This window comes from Solea senegalensis, linkage group LG18 (assembly GCF_019176455.1).
Source record: "Solea senegalensis isolate Sse05_10M linkage group LG18, IFAPA_SoseM_1, whole genome shotgun sequence".
Taxonomy (NCBI): domain Eukaryota; kingdom Metazoa; phylum Chordata; class Actinopteri; order Pleuronectiformes; family Soleidae; genus Solea; species Solea senegalensis.
This window is the reverse complement of record NC_058041.1, coordinates 12,196,698-12,210,014: the sequence shown is the minus strand read 5'-3', so window position 1 is coordinate 12,210,014 and position 13,317 is coordinate 12,196,698. Positions and strand designations below refer to the sequence as shown.

The window sequence follows — 13,317 nt, the reverse complement described above, 5'->3', positions numbered from 1 at the left end:
TTTGATTAAAGTTAACTTGCTGCTTAAAGGTGCAGTGTGTGACATTTTACGGTGTCTTTTGGCAGAAATTGAATGTACTATCCAGAATATAATCACTTCAAAATAAAAATGTAGCCTTAAAATACACCTTACAAGTGCATTAGGCAAGTTTTTTTTTTAAATTACGCAAAAAAAACAATAAATGAAATCTGTTATTACATTATTATTTGTATTATTATTACAATGTTATAATGGAACTGAAGTAATATTATGACAGTTACAGTAATCATTAATAGATTGGTAATAACAATGGGAATAATGTGTGAGATGTAAGAGGGGTTGAACTTCAACTACTGTGTAATATGGTAATTATTAGTTTTGATTCACAAACATTGATGGCAGCCGACAGCAATTCTCGTTAATAACCTATTACTTGAACACTGCTATAGAAATAACATGGTAACATAATTATAGGTAATATAACGATGTATGTCCTCACAACTATATAGAAGTGTGTGTGTGTAAATAAGCATCAGGTCCCATGATTGTGCAGCTCTCCCACTCTCTCTCTAAAGTTGCTCAAGGGAAAAGTCATGAAACTGTCATCTGGTCTGGTCATTACTCCTAATGGTAGTTGGATCATTATCAGAACAGTATTGAAATCAGGTTGGATCATAACCATTACTATCAACATATAACAAAGCTACAGATGTTCACAGTCTTTACAGTATAGTAGAAAAGGATAATACTGTAATATCAGCTGATTTTTGTATTGTAATTGCCACATTGGAAACTGCAATTATTATTGCCATAATATCACCTTCAAATTACAAATGATTACCTTTCTTTTATTTTACTATGTTGTTATTCTACCGTATTGCAAAGTGTTGCCTGTTAGCACTCTTGTATCGTGTGTAGGTTTGAATTTGACAAGATGAAAGCACACTTTTTTTATTCATTCTACTACTTTATAGTGTTTAAAAGCAGCAGCAGACTATTCACTTAAATTGCATCACACATGAGCACAGTGACACTGAAGTGTAAACTCTAAACATGTTTATGATGAAAAATTTATGCATCTGTAAATACACAATGAATCAACAACATCAAAATCATGTCGCAGAGTAAAAAGGACATACATTTCCTATGTATGAGCTGTTGTGGAGTAGAAGCAGCAAAAATTTTAACTAAGCCATGATTAATTTAAACCTAAACTAATTTAAGATGAACTGTCATGCTATTGACCCAGTGGTTATAGCTAATGTAATAATACAATTGTATCTGTGATTTACAGTGATGCATGTGGGTTGCACTTTAGAATACTGATATTGGTATATTTATTCAGTAAAACATGTATAGAATATGCTCCTTGTATTGAATACAAATGCCATTTTAGTGGTTTATATTATAGGGGATACTTAATGTCTGTTATTGTTATAATTGAAAATAGATATGTCCTGCAATACAGTGTTTCTTTTGCTTTTGGTAAATACACACAAAACACTTCCAGTGAACTGATTCACAGCACTAAATATCAATCCTTTTTTGTTTTGGGGCTGATTTGAATTCTGTTTGATGTTGTACAAAAGTGTTACAGAATAATTTTTTTGGCGAAAGCTGTTTTGGCTTTTATGTCAGCAATGATCTCTTTTTAGAACAGATTGCATACCTCCAGACAGTATATCTGCCTGTTTCTCATCTGGCTCGTCCCCCGACACATCTGCCCCACCCTGTGCGCTCTCTTCTGCTCCACATAATCCATCAGATCTCAAAGGAGGCAGTCGACACCTAACACTGAGATCCTGAAGAAACAAGTGATCTAAAAGCAGACACTGAAATCTATAGTCTCACACCGATGGCCTGTCTAAATGCTTAATATGGGAATCTACTTTGTGCTTGTTTAACCATAATTGCTGACAGCAGTCTTTATTAAAGGGTTGTCGTGTGTTGAGGAGTGTGTCTCTCATCTGGAAGTAGGTGGAGCCTGGCTCTAAAGCTTAGTATGGAACACAGTGTGCCTATACATTTCCCCACTTACCATTTACAGCATTAACAATGTAAGTGGTTATGCAACAACTCCACTAATTTATTTTCCCTGCAGGGAAAATCTGCTAAACTAGTAAACTGGTTGAAATGTTGAAGAATTGTTTAAAATTTTAAGACTATATCACATTACATTGATTTGTGGGCTGTTACACCCTCAAATCTTCAAACCCTGACTTTTTTGTGGTGATTTATAGACTTGAAGTCTGGCATTGTGCTGCTCTTCTTCCAAACCTCTTTAACCGGACATATACAGACTGCACACACGAGTAAAAGGAACAGGTAGAACAAGTATAGTTTATGCAATGCAATGTTGCATCTCTGCAGGCAAGCAAGCGATATCTGCTGCTACATCTCATTATGTGTCGTCGATCTAATCCAGGGGTTTGTAATTTGGTCATATGCACTCATGAAGTTCAAAGCAGGATTATGTCTCTGGCTACCAAATGTCACTGAACTGCATATTCCTTATTGGACAACTGCGGGATGTGAACTGAGGTAAAGCACTGACTAGTCCGAGGCAATTCAGTGAATTGAATCTCATTCAGATTATGTGACTGTGAAAAGTGCTTTTAATGTGATGGGTTTTTAAGTATTTGATGTTATCCATAAGTATTAATATTGGATTATTGAAATTAAGAATCAGAGGTAAAATATACCATTACTCACTCACTCATATTCTACTGATTTATCCACCACAAGTGGAATACTGGTTATGCCATTATTTAGATAAAAGAATTTCTATAATTTTGAATTGTACAGCTTGTGTCCATTAAATTGTCAATTTGGAGTAGAACAAGTCTGCAGGGGTGTGATGGGAAGTGTACGGGCCACAAAATCATCTTTCACCTCCCATTTCCCAGCAGACCTGATGGACAGATATGGACTGACATTACTGCAGTCTGCATGTGTCTGACATCTCCCATAAGGCAGCACAACCCTGTATTTGTGTGCGTTCAAGTACAGAAAGGTGGCAGCATCCCACCACATGTTAATAATTAAAGCAGTTTGTCTGGAAATCAGGATCAGGGATGTGTTCTGCTTTGTCTCTAAAAGTAAAAAGTGGGGGGTATGGAAAGGTCTCCCTGCCAGATTTGCTTTTGACCTATATACTTCAAGCAGTATAACTGCAAACACATCTCCACTGGGGAGAAAATACACAAATACCGACATTAAATATTCATCCCTCTTTGTCCTCCAGCTGTTAGGAGCTTTCCCCTTTGAGAAACAGCACTAAGAGGAAAGGGGTACAAGAAGTCTCCCCATCACAGTCCCTCTGAGGCTGCTCTTTGAGGACAGCGAGTAGAAATGGAGCAAAGACTTCAGGAAAACCACATCTTCAATATGGACACTATTTATAGCTTTGAGAAAAGCTCTTTCTGCCATATCGCAGCAGCTGTGAAGCAAATCTGAGCATTTTCGCCCCCTTTGCAGATTATACAGCAAAGCACACAAACATCACTTATGTAAGCCACATTACTTGCACTTTTTAACATAATTTACTCTGGAGATAGAGCTGGGTGTGTTTGTGTGTAATACAGGCCAAGGTGATGATAGTGAGACTCTTTGAAAATGCAAATGCTCATTGTGAGCTGTGAGAGAAAAATCCATTGGCAACTTGCCATGCAAAACACATGATCCAGAAATGCAAAAATTGTTTTTTTATTTATTGAAATGAGACATGGCTGTTGGTCATGCCATCTCCGCTGGAGACTCTGGGACTATCAAGAGGTAAAATGTTAGAAAAGTAAAACAACATCCTTCTTTTATCATGGCATTAGGATGATTGCAAGCTATTAAAGTTAGTGAATTAGTTATTTAGTTCTATGCCAAAGCCCAAGCCAGAAAACAAAGCTCACACAAAACACAAAGAATGGCACTTCCTGTGGGTAAAGCGCCCTCTACTGGCAGAATAACATACAAACCCAGTGATGACACACATAGAAAATGTAAACAAAATACAAATAAGTCTAAGGATGAGCTTCCTACAACATTTCGAGTGAGATTATATGTGCGCTACTTACACAGTTAAAGAACAACAACTGTCTCTGAATCAGCCCTGATAAAAGGCACAGACTGAACTGTCTGTGGGCTTTGACTTTCCCACATTCAGTAAAAGGCAACTCTGTCTGTAAATCTTGGACAGTGACTGGTCAGTTTTACATTCCAGAAGCAAAACAGAAGAGCTTTGTTAAGCTGACATGAATAATATAAAGCGGAAAGCTAATTTGCATAGACATTCAAGCAGGAGTAAGTCTGATTAGTTAACTTTGATGCTTTAAGGATCAAGGAGAGGCCTTGTGCAGATATTATGTTCAAGAAAAATTATGTTATGTTCATGAAATTAACTGTTGACAGTTAGTAAAGCATTCACTTATATTTCATGTGATAAAAGCTTCTTTTACTATGCTTAGCCTCAGCAACACTGACATATCTGATATAACTGTGTAAAAATGATACTTTGTAGGTGTATTTTATGTTTTTAGACAACTCAGTCACTTGCCCTGCTTTGCATCATTATTTTGTGAGACTCTATTCATCCAGCCTTTAACGATAATTACAAACTGCACTGGGCAGCAGTTTGTTGGACTACATCGTTAGAACCATCATTGTGCGTAACTACGACTACTTTTTGAATTAAAAGTGAAATATTCTGAGACCATCTTTTTTGCTTCAGACCTCAAACTCTTCTCTATTATAGATAAAGCCATCTACCGTGTCTTTAAAAATCTTCATATATATATCTATAGATTTACTATTTGGCAATCATACCCTTCGCAAAACAAAGCTATCATATCATTATAGGGAATATAAAACTAATATTGATTTGCCGTTGTTACAGGATAACTAACATTACATGCATGCATCAGAGGTGATAATAAGATCCTCTAATGTTGTTTGACTGTGGACATATACATAGTGTCCTCAGGAGTGGTTAGCTTCTTCTTTTTAGTCGTTGCCTCCGCACAGCTTCAACAGCAGCTTCTTGTAATCTCCAGAGGTATCATCCTGGAAAAAAAAAAGATATATGCTATATACATGTATGCAATGCATAAATCATATCATGCATAAGTGGAAACATGAAGGGTTAGACTTACTGAGATATGAGCATAGAGGGACTTTCCATATTTCTTCATATACTCCTGTCTGATGTCCAGCATGTCAATCTCAGAGCGGGACACCATGACACGGATGAGGGTTCTGTCCTTGGTCCCTGCGCCCTGTCGGAGCATCACAATATGTCATGACAATGACTGCAGCAGTGGAATCATTTCCTCTGTGCCTCCACAGTAACGTCAGAGCATCAGAGGAAACGACTGGTTTTGTGATAAGAAGCAATAAAGCAGACTTACGTGCATGGCCTTGTGGAGTCTCCCGGCAAAGTAAGCAGGAGTGTTCTTGATGCATTTCACTGGAAAACAGGAGCAGATGAAAACAAATCTCAAAAGTCTTGTATGAATCTGCAAGATCAGACCAACGCTGCCAATGATACAGGAAAAAGACAAGAGAGTTTTAAAGCTGACACCACTGGTAAACAAAACTTTCCAAGGTGAGGCAAGCCGGTGGAAACACGCCATAATGTGACCGTGAATGTCATGAAAGACGCCTTTAAATAAAATGTATTATTATTAACATTACATTCTAAATAAATGGAGCCCAATAACTATTCATACTTCAATATTTTGTTGGACGTTATTGCTCATGCTAAAGAAATTTTGTTTTTACTTTGATTAAATCAATTTCTCTCTGATTTACACCGGATTAACACATTTGGATGAAGTCCAGAATTTATGTTATGATAGACCAAACTACTTTCACAAACTATTAGTTATAATTCCATAATACATTTCGGCATTATGTAAAATCAAGTTATCTGAAAGAGAAATGCACTTCTGCACCTCACCTGGGCTCTGTTTACAACCTCACGACAAAAGTGTCATGGGAGCACTGATCTTTAGAGAATACGGGAGAGTTTGACCAATCACAGGGCAGTTCACAGAGAGCAGGTGCTCCTGGTGACTAAACTACTACACCTACTCTGCATACAGGTCCCTCCTAGGGGACACAAACCCTTGAAAGAGAATAAATGCAATAATATTAAGCGTGCAATCACGAAAAATCAAGTAATTCCGTCTGTGCTCATTTGAGCCGTGACTTGAAAATGTGAGTATTTTAAAGAGCTTTAAAGAACATGTTTCTATTTTTATACTGACTTATTTTGAGTTTTCCAATATATCATTGCCCTTAAATGAAAGGCTATTTGGGGAAAAACAGCAGTCTGTTTACATCAGCAAGATACTTTAAGTCCTGGCTGGAAAGTTTCGCAACACAAACATCTTGATAAGTGATTTAAATTCAAAAGAACATACCCACGGCTACCATGCCATCCTCCACATTGCCAGACATTTCTCTGCAGATACTCTTCTCAAGCTCTCTCCCACACATTTGCTGGTACTCGTGGAAGACTAATGGAGAAATGCGAGATAGTTATAATCATAATATTTTTAAAAACAATGTGTCAAACATCTGCCACACGGCTGTTTCATTATGAGGAGAAATAACACACCTGCTTGAAGGTGAGGCTTACTGCGAGCACACAGGATGGCATTGAACTGAGACTCATCAGTTCCCACCTTGTTTTCTCCTGCAGCGTGAAGTTTCTGTTGCACACACAAGCGCACATGAACAGAGTGATGTCATCAGCTTTGCTAATTACCAACAAGAATATTACAACGCTGAACCACCAGTACCTGAGCATCCTGTTTGGCCAAGGAGATGTCGACAGTAGGTCTTTCATCACGGTTTCCCTATAAGGAATAAGACACACAGCAGTTACATGAAAGTTGGTGTCAGTTAAAATCCAGTGTTTCCCACAGACCAGTCAGCAATTTGTGGCGGCGTAGAACGAGCGAAGAGCAGCAGTCACCTGACAGAGAGAGACCAGGAGTCTGCGGAAGTGACCAGAGGTGTCGCTGCTGATGGAGTCCTCCAGGGTCTTCCCATACTCTGGAAAGAGGGTGCGTCTATTTAGATAGATACACTCAGAATATAAATAAATATTTGTTCATCCTTGCTATTCAAAATATGCCGTGGGATGCTGTCAAATTTGTTTCTAGGTTTTCTAATAGAATAACTGTTTTTTTTGTTTTCAGATGCTGCAAAATACAGTTTTGAAACTTGACATAAGCAACAGCCTGTGTGTCTCATTATCTTAACGACTCAAGCTACAAGCTACAACATTTGCATGGCTAAACTACACTTTATAGTTCTCTGCTATGCCTCTTTACATCCATGTCTTCTCATGACTCCTGTATGTATTCGGCCGAATTCATACACATGGTTGACACTGGACAATAGATCAGTCGAGGAGAAGAAAAGACATCTGTTTAATGTCTTTTTCATGTATGTAAATATTGATGAAACATTTCCCTTTGGTGTGTAATCTGGAGACAACCTGAGACAACCTGGCTAAGACTCTTTATCAAGACGTACTGTAAACCTGTAGTAGTTATCTTACAATAAAAGTGTATTTTAATATAGGATAGCATTATAATGAACTATCGTGTGCATACTGTTTTTATTTTTTTTCCATTAGTGAGTAAGGGGTATATAGTGTAGATAATTTACCAAACTCAAATCAAATCAACTTTGATTGAAAGAACCACAAATTGTACATTAAGTTATTTTTCAATATACCAAAGTAAATAGCTTTGACCTTTTGAATTTTAAATGTCACAACTTAATCCTTTAAAACATTCAGGTGGAATTCTTGAGGTTCGGCCAATGCCATGTCTTGTGAGGAAACAGTGACTTTTGGCCACCAAAATCTACACGGTTCATAGTCCAGTTAAGTGTCAAGGTGCTGGAGAGAGGAACACCGAGGCAAAACTAAAACAAAATATGTGAGATCTCAACCACTTAAGAACATACATTTGAAGATTACTTTCACATTTAACATTAGTCTTGTTAGTTATGGTATTAGTCATGTAGCAGCCAGGGAGCAGGTGGTTTCCAAACCCAATTCACAAAAACCTTACCAGCTTTGTAGATTTTGTTGATTTCATGAATCTCTGCATTGGAGCGTGATGACAGAATCTCAATCAGACATGCTTCATCGGTTCCTGCTCCCTGTATAAACAGAAACGTAGAAAAAAACATTAAAAAAAAAAATTAAATTAAGGGTTAAAATGGTCATGAGCTTTCTGGCTCCTTTTTTTTTCCTACCACACAGTGTGGTTTGGCCTGGAAACATAACACAGCTGGAGCATCTGCAGACAAAATGTCTCACATGACAAGACCAACCTTAATGGCTTCTCTGAGTTCAGAAGCATCAAATTGCGCATGGCTCTTCATCATGGCAAGAACCAGTTTCTCAAAGTTTCCAGTGAGCTCAGACTTCAGATCATGCATCAAATCCTGATTGGGAAAAAAACATAACAAAAACATAACAAAAGTCACAAAGGGGCCACTTAAACAAAGCAAAATGAGGTTCAACAAAATAAATACAAAGAAAACACACCTTTCCATAAGTAGTTTTGTAGGCAGCCACCATTGGGACCCTCTGTTTGTTGGTGCGACTTCCCAGAAGTTCAATAATGGCGTTTTCATCAGTGCCTGTTCAAGAGGGAGTTTTTTTTTAAAACTATCAATTTGTATAATTGTATAACAATATTCCACTTGTGAATCTCAAATGACAATACATAAGATGGGTTTTATATACTCGGATAAACTTACTTACCAAAACCCTTCATAGCCTTTCGAAGAACTTCAACATCCCTTAATGGATCAGCCCCTGGAAAGTCTTTAATAGAACCCCTGTATCCTTTCTATACAATAACAGACATAAGAAATTAAAACGTCTCACAGTGACAAAGGCGTTTTTAGCTGAATTGGATTATATATATATATAACATAATACATAGATAGAAGTCATAGAATAAAAACAAATTCAACTTACAGAAATGGCAGGTGCCTTAGGGTTAGATGGAACTCCACCTCCATATCCAGGATTGGAGGGTTGAGCACCAGGGGCACCTGGGTAATTTGGCATGGGTTGGTTTGGTGCGGGGCCTCCTGGGTAACCCTGCTGAGCTCCTCCTGGCTGCAAACAAAGGTGTGTGAGTGCTACGTACATGGTCACAAGCTTCATGTAAAGCACAATAGGTTCGAGAAGGGCAGCTGGTGTAGTTAAGATGATTTATGTTATTAATGACATGAATGAGATAAGAAATTATGTACCGCGCCATAACCGCCCGGTGCTGCACCCCAGCCTCCACCTGCAAGAAAAACATTGATGTGACACTCAAAATGACATATGACACTCTACATTTTCTTGGATAATTTGTTGATAAATCGCCAGGACTACATTAACATCTTGTAACTTCACCTGCTGGAGGCATGGAAGGATAGCCACCTGCTGAAGGCTGTTGGTATCCTCCTGCCTGAGGAGGGAAGCCTCCAGCAGAGGCAGGGTAGCCACCTGCCTGTGGAGGGTATCCTCCTGCTGCTGGTGGGTATCCACCTGCTGCTGGTGGGTAGCCCCCTGCTTGGTGTGGGTAACCTCCTGCTTGGGGTGGGTATCCACCCGGTTGTTGTGGGTATCCACCCGGCTGTTGTGGGTATCCACCCGGCTGTTGTGGGTATCCACCCGGCTGTTGTGGGTAGCCACCCGGTTGTTGTGGGTAGCCACCCGGTTGTTGTGGGTAGCCACCTGGTTGTTGTGGGTAGCCACCTGACTGTGGTGGGTATCCTGGGTAACTCATCTTCAGAACCTGTGGGTGACATGAAGTTGTGGATGTTACTCACTTGACTTTCTACTGGAGATATTATTATCTGAGGGCCACAAACTCTTAAAATGCCCCTGTTCCTGAATTATTGCTTTTCGGTGGCCTATGAACTACAGGGCTACTGTTTACTGTTGATGGTAAAACATAATCACAACTTGTGTGACTATGCTGTCTAACCATGTGTATGTCATTAATCCAGACTGCAAACAGACAATGACTGTTGCAGTCACACATTAACAGCTCCCTTTGTCGAGTTTGCCTTATCACCATAGTTATTCAGATGTAACACAAACTGGAACATGCAAAACAGGCTTCTTAATGTCATGCAAACATTACTGGCTTTTATATGCTACTAACAGTTTTGAAATTTTGTGATTTTTCATTCACTTCAACAATGTTCCAGCAACCTAATAAATATGAAAACATGTCATCCAATATGTGCAAAAATATCATGCAGATCCCACTGCATCAGGATCTGTAATCAATCAACAGTTCAACAATCATCTATTATTAGATTGGAATTTTCAGGCCTAACATGAACACAAACCCTCACCCATATGGTGCCCTCCTATTAACAGTCAAGCCTGATTTGACAAAAACTGTTTCAGAAAACCCTGTCTTTTCAGTAATAACTAATACACAACTGTCCCACTGTCATTCAGGTGTCCTTCAATCTTTGCAGCTACACACCAGGCCACAATATGCATATGTGTTTGTTTACAAACAAACAGAGGCCCAGGCCTTAAGGGCATTCAATGTACAATTTGACATCTTAAGGAAAAACAATAGGTGCCTGATGACAGTTTATGAAGCAGTAATACAAAGAGATGATTCAGCTGTTAAAAAATACTTATTTAGACCCTAAGACTTTAATTTTGATTTGATTTGATTTAATTGTAATTAATTAAGAGATGCACTAAATTATTCGATGTGGGTTAAATGTGACTTCTTGAAGGGCATCTCTCCCCTGTTGCTTGTTTCCACCTTTCTCCTTTGGACCCTTGGGAGTAACAGTGAGGCGTTTAATGTTATATCGGAAATCCCGGGATTTAACTCACACGTCATCGACCCAAACATGGAATGAGAACGGGTGAGAATCTAAATTGGTCAACCAAGCCTATGTCACTTTTGAAAACATGAATGTATAACAACTTTATATTTTCGTAATAAACAGCTGTTACGTGTTTGGCCATAAGAATGACTCAAGTATGATGAGCTAGGAATAATGGCGGTCACATGCTTATTGGTTTCGCAACACAAACCACACACCCAGAGTTGATGGTGTTTAATTCAACTTGTACTTTTTTTAAACATGACACTATGACACGATGCATCGTGAAATATGTTCACATGTACACGTCCTGCTTGGAAGTTTACGATTTTCCAATAAGTCCTGGAACGCATCACAGAAAAATACAGTACGAGCATCACAGGCCTAGGTTTATCGCAAACTAGCTTTGGAGCTAATAACAGTTATGTTACAGCGAATTTTGTCTAAAACGCAGCGGAAGAAATTAAAAACATTTTGGATAGATAAAGGTAAAAGTAATCATACTAGTAAGTGTTTCAACAGCAGGAAGCACAGCGTCTGTTGCTGTTCTTCGGACACCGTTAAACTGCTCTACAGCGGGTGTGTCTGTTTAATTAAGCTAAGCGACTGTCCTAACCACAGAAGAATATTCATTAAATGCGTAGCAGCATGTCTCATGTAGCAATTCACATTGCGCCAACATTTATGGACAAATCGACAAATATTTCCGCAACTTACCTTAGGGGAGACGGAGTTAGTTCCAGGAAGAGCCGATTAGAGTTGAAGCAGGCTGGAAGTGGGTGGGACCTCGCTGTTTTTTTCCGCCCTACTATCGTAACCTTTGCTCGGTTCAGTTAAATGTCCACCGTCAGAGGCCGATGTTGACTCAGCTCAAGAGTGCTGGGATGTCTCATTGTCCCTGAGGGGAGCACTGGAAAACGTGTCTCATTAGTTTACATGGTTATGTAAGTGTGGAAGAGACTCGCCAGTTGTTTCATACACAAATAGCACAATGTAAAGACCTCACGCACACATTATTATTGGAATGGGCTAAATAGACCGACACTGACCCCTGTGGTGAATTATCTACATATGTATGTATATATATATATATATATATATATATATATATGTGGCACCACAAAGTGTATTATAGTTTGAGTTAGTTTAAACTTAAATATGTAATTTTTTATTTCTGTTTTACAAATCACTTTTGCCAGACATGTTTTTCTAATCTCATAAATAATGATTTTCAAAAGCTTGTATCATCCCATCAGATAGTAAATATTGATATTTACAGCATATCATACCTAAAATTTAAAAAATGAAAGAATGGCTGTATTTCTGAAAAACACCACTTCCATCAGTACCATTACACAACACTAGATGGCAGCACATTACTTGTGGTCAAGATATGTATTACAGACCATAGGCCTATAAGTACATGTCAATTGTGGGCTATCAATTAGCCTTTATTTATTTACTTGCGTTGTATAACAAATGATAAGTGCAATGAGGGAAGCAACACAAACCAAAAAAAACATGTTGAGGTTTATTAAAACAAACAAACACACATACATTGTCCCACTACAGTGTTGATATTAATTGCTACAACAGTCACAATAACAATAGGCTACAAAGCCTATAAAATTTAAATTATTTTTTTCTTTTCAGTTCAGTGTTTTCTCAAATATGCCTAAATGAAGCACAGTCTGTGTAATGTCTCCATTCCAGTGTTGTACAGTAAGGAAGTACAAAAATCACGTATCTGTACTGCTGTGTTTGTTTATTTCACGTTTGTTTTATTTCATTACAATTGTTTTCACTTACAGAAACCCAGTGAAGAGCAGTGTAGGGCTTTTATTTTCATTGAAGGAAGTGACTTTGACGTAGACTAATAGTCAATTTTATCTTATTTCAATCATGACTTCCTCTGTTGTTTTGGGAATGGGACATGTGTCTCAGAGCCACTGTTTCATGATCACATGACACATTTATCTCAGTAAAAAAAAAATTAGTAAAATTAGTAAAAAAAATAACTATACTTTTTGGTGAAGTGTCCCTTTAAGTCTTGCTCAAGGACACATAGACCAGCAGGGCCTGGAATTGAACCCACAACCTTCCAAAGCTCGCCCAACCACTGAACAACCATGGCTCAATCCTTAATCCTCCACTTTTTAATACTTTTACTTCTAAATCTTAAGTACATTGTCAGTCAGTCAGTCATCATCTACCGCTTTATCCTCAACCAGAGGGTCGCGGGGGGTGCTGTGCCAATCTCAGCTACATCGGGCGATAGGCGGGGTACACCCTGGACAGTTCGCCAGTCCATCGCAGGGCCACACACAGATAGAGACAAACAACCATTCACTCTCACACTCACCCAATTTAGAGTCAATTTAGAGTGTTCAATTTACCTATCCCCACATTGCATGTTTTTGGACTGTGGGAGGAAGCCGGAGAACCCGGAGAGAACCC

At 38.5% G+C, this 13,317-nt stretch overlaps 1 protein-coding gene across 2 annotated transcripts; it reads right to left on the bottom strand.

The window, feature by feature from the left end:
• Positions 1 to 3,668: 3,668 nt before the first annotated feature.
• Positions 3,669 to 11,845, bottom strand: anxa11b (annexin A11b). Of its 2 annotated transcripts, none has more exons than XM_044014095.1 (15): positions 11,578 to 11,845; positions 9,437 to 9,794; positions 9,262 to 9,299; positions 8,981 to 9,124; positions 8,762 to 8,849; positions 8,543 to 8,637; positions 8,326 to 8,439; positions 8,061 to 8,151; positions 6,950 to 7,029; positions 6,774 to 6,830; positions 6,590 to 6,683; positions 6,393 to 6,488; positions 5,376 to 5,434; positions 5,121 to 5,243; positions 3,669 to 5,031 (listed from the first exon to the last, which is right to left on the bottom strand). In XM_044014095.1, the coding sequence occupies exons 2-15, from the start codon at positions 9,783 to 9,785 to the stop codon at positions 4,972 to 4,974; spliced, it is 1,488 nt and encodes a 495-aa protein (XP_043870030.1). In that variant the 5' UTR covers positions 9,786 to 9,794; positions 11,578 to 11,845; the 3' UTR covers positions 3,669 to 4,971. The 2 variants fall into 2 exon arrangements, with proteins under 2 accessions (XP_043870030.1, XP_043870029.1); XM_044014094.1 differs by having other exon boundaries at positions 9,410 to 9,794; positions 11,578 to 11,844.
• Positions 11,846 to 13,317: the final 1,472 nt, after the last annotated feature.

Coding starts and splice junctions, on each gene's coding strand:
- anxa11b (XM_044014094.1), bottom strand. CDS start 9,785: ATGAGTTACCCAGGATACCCACCACAGTCAGGTGGCTACCCACAACAA. Junction 8,638..8,761: donor AAAGGCTATGAAGGGTTTTG/GTAAGTAAGTTT, acceptor CCTCTTGAACAG/GCACTGATGAAAACGCCATT. Junction 5,244..5,375: donor GACTCCACAAGGCCATGCAC/GTAAGTCTGCTT, acceptor ATGCTCCGACAG/GGCGCAGGGACCAAGGACAG.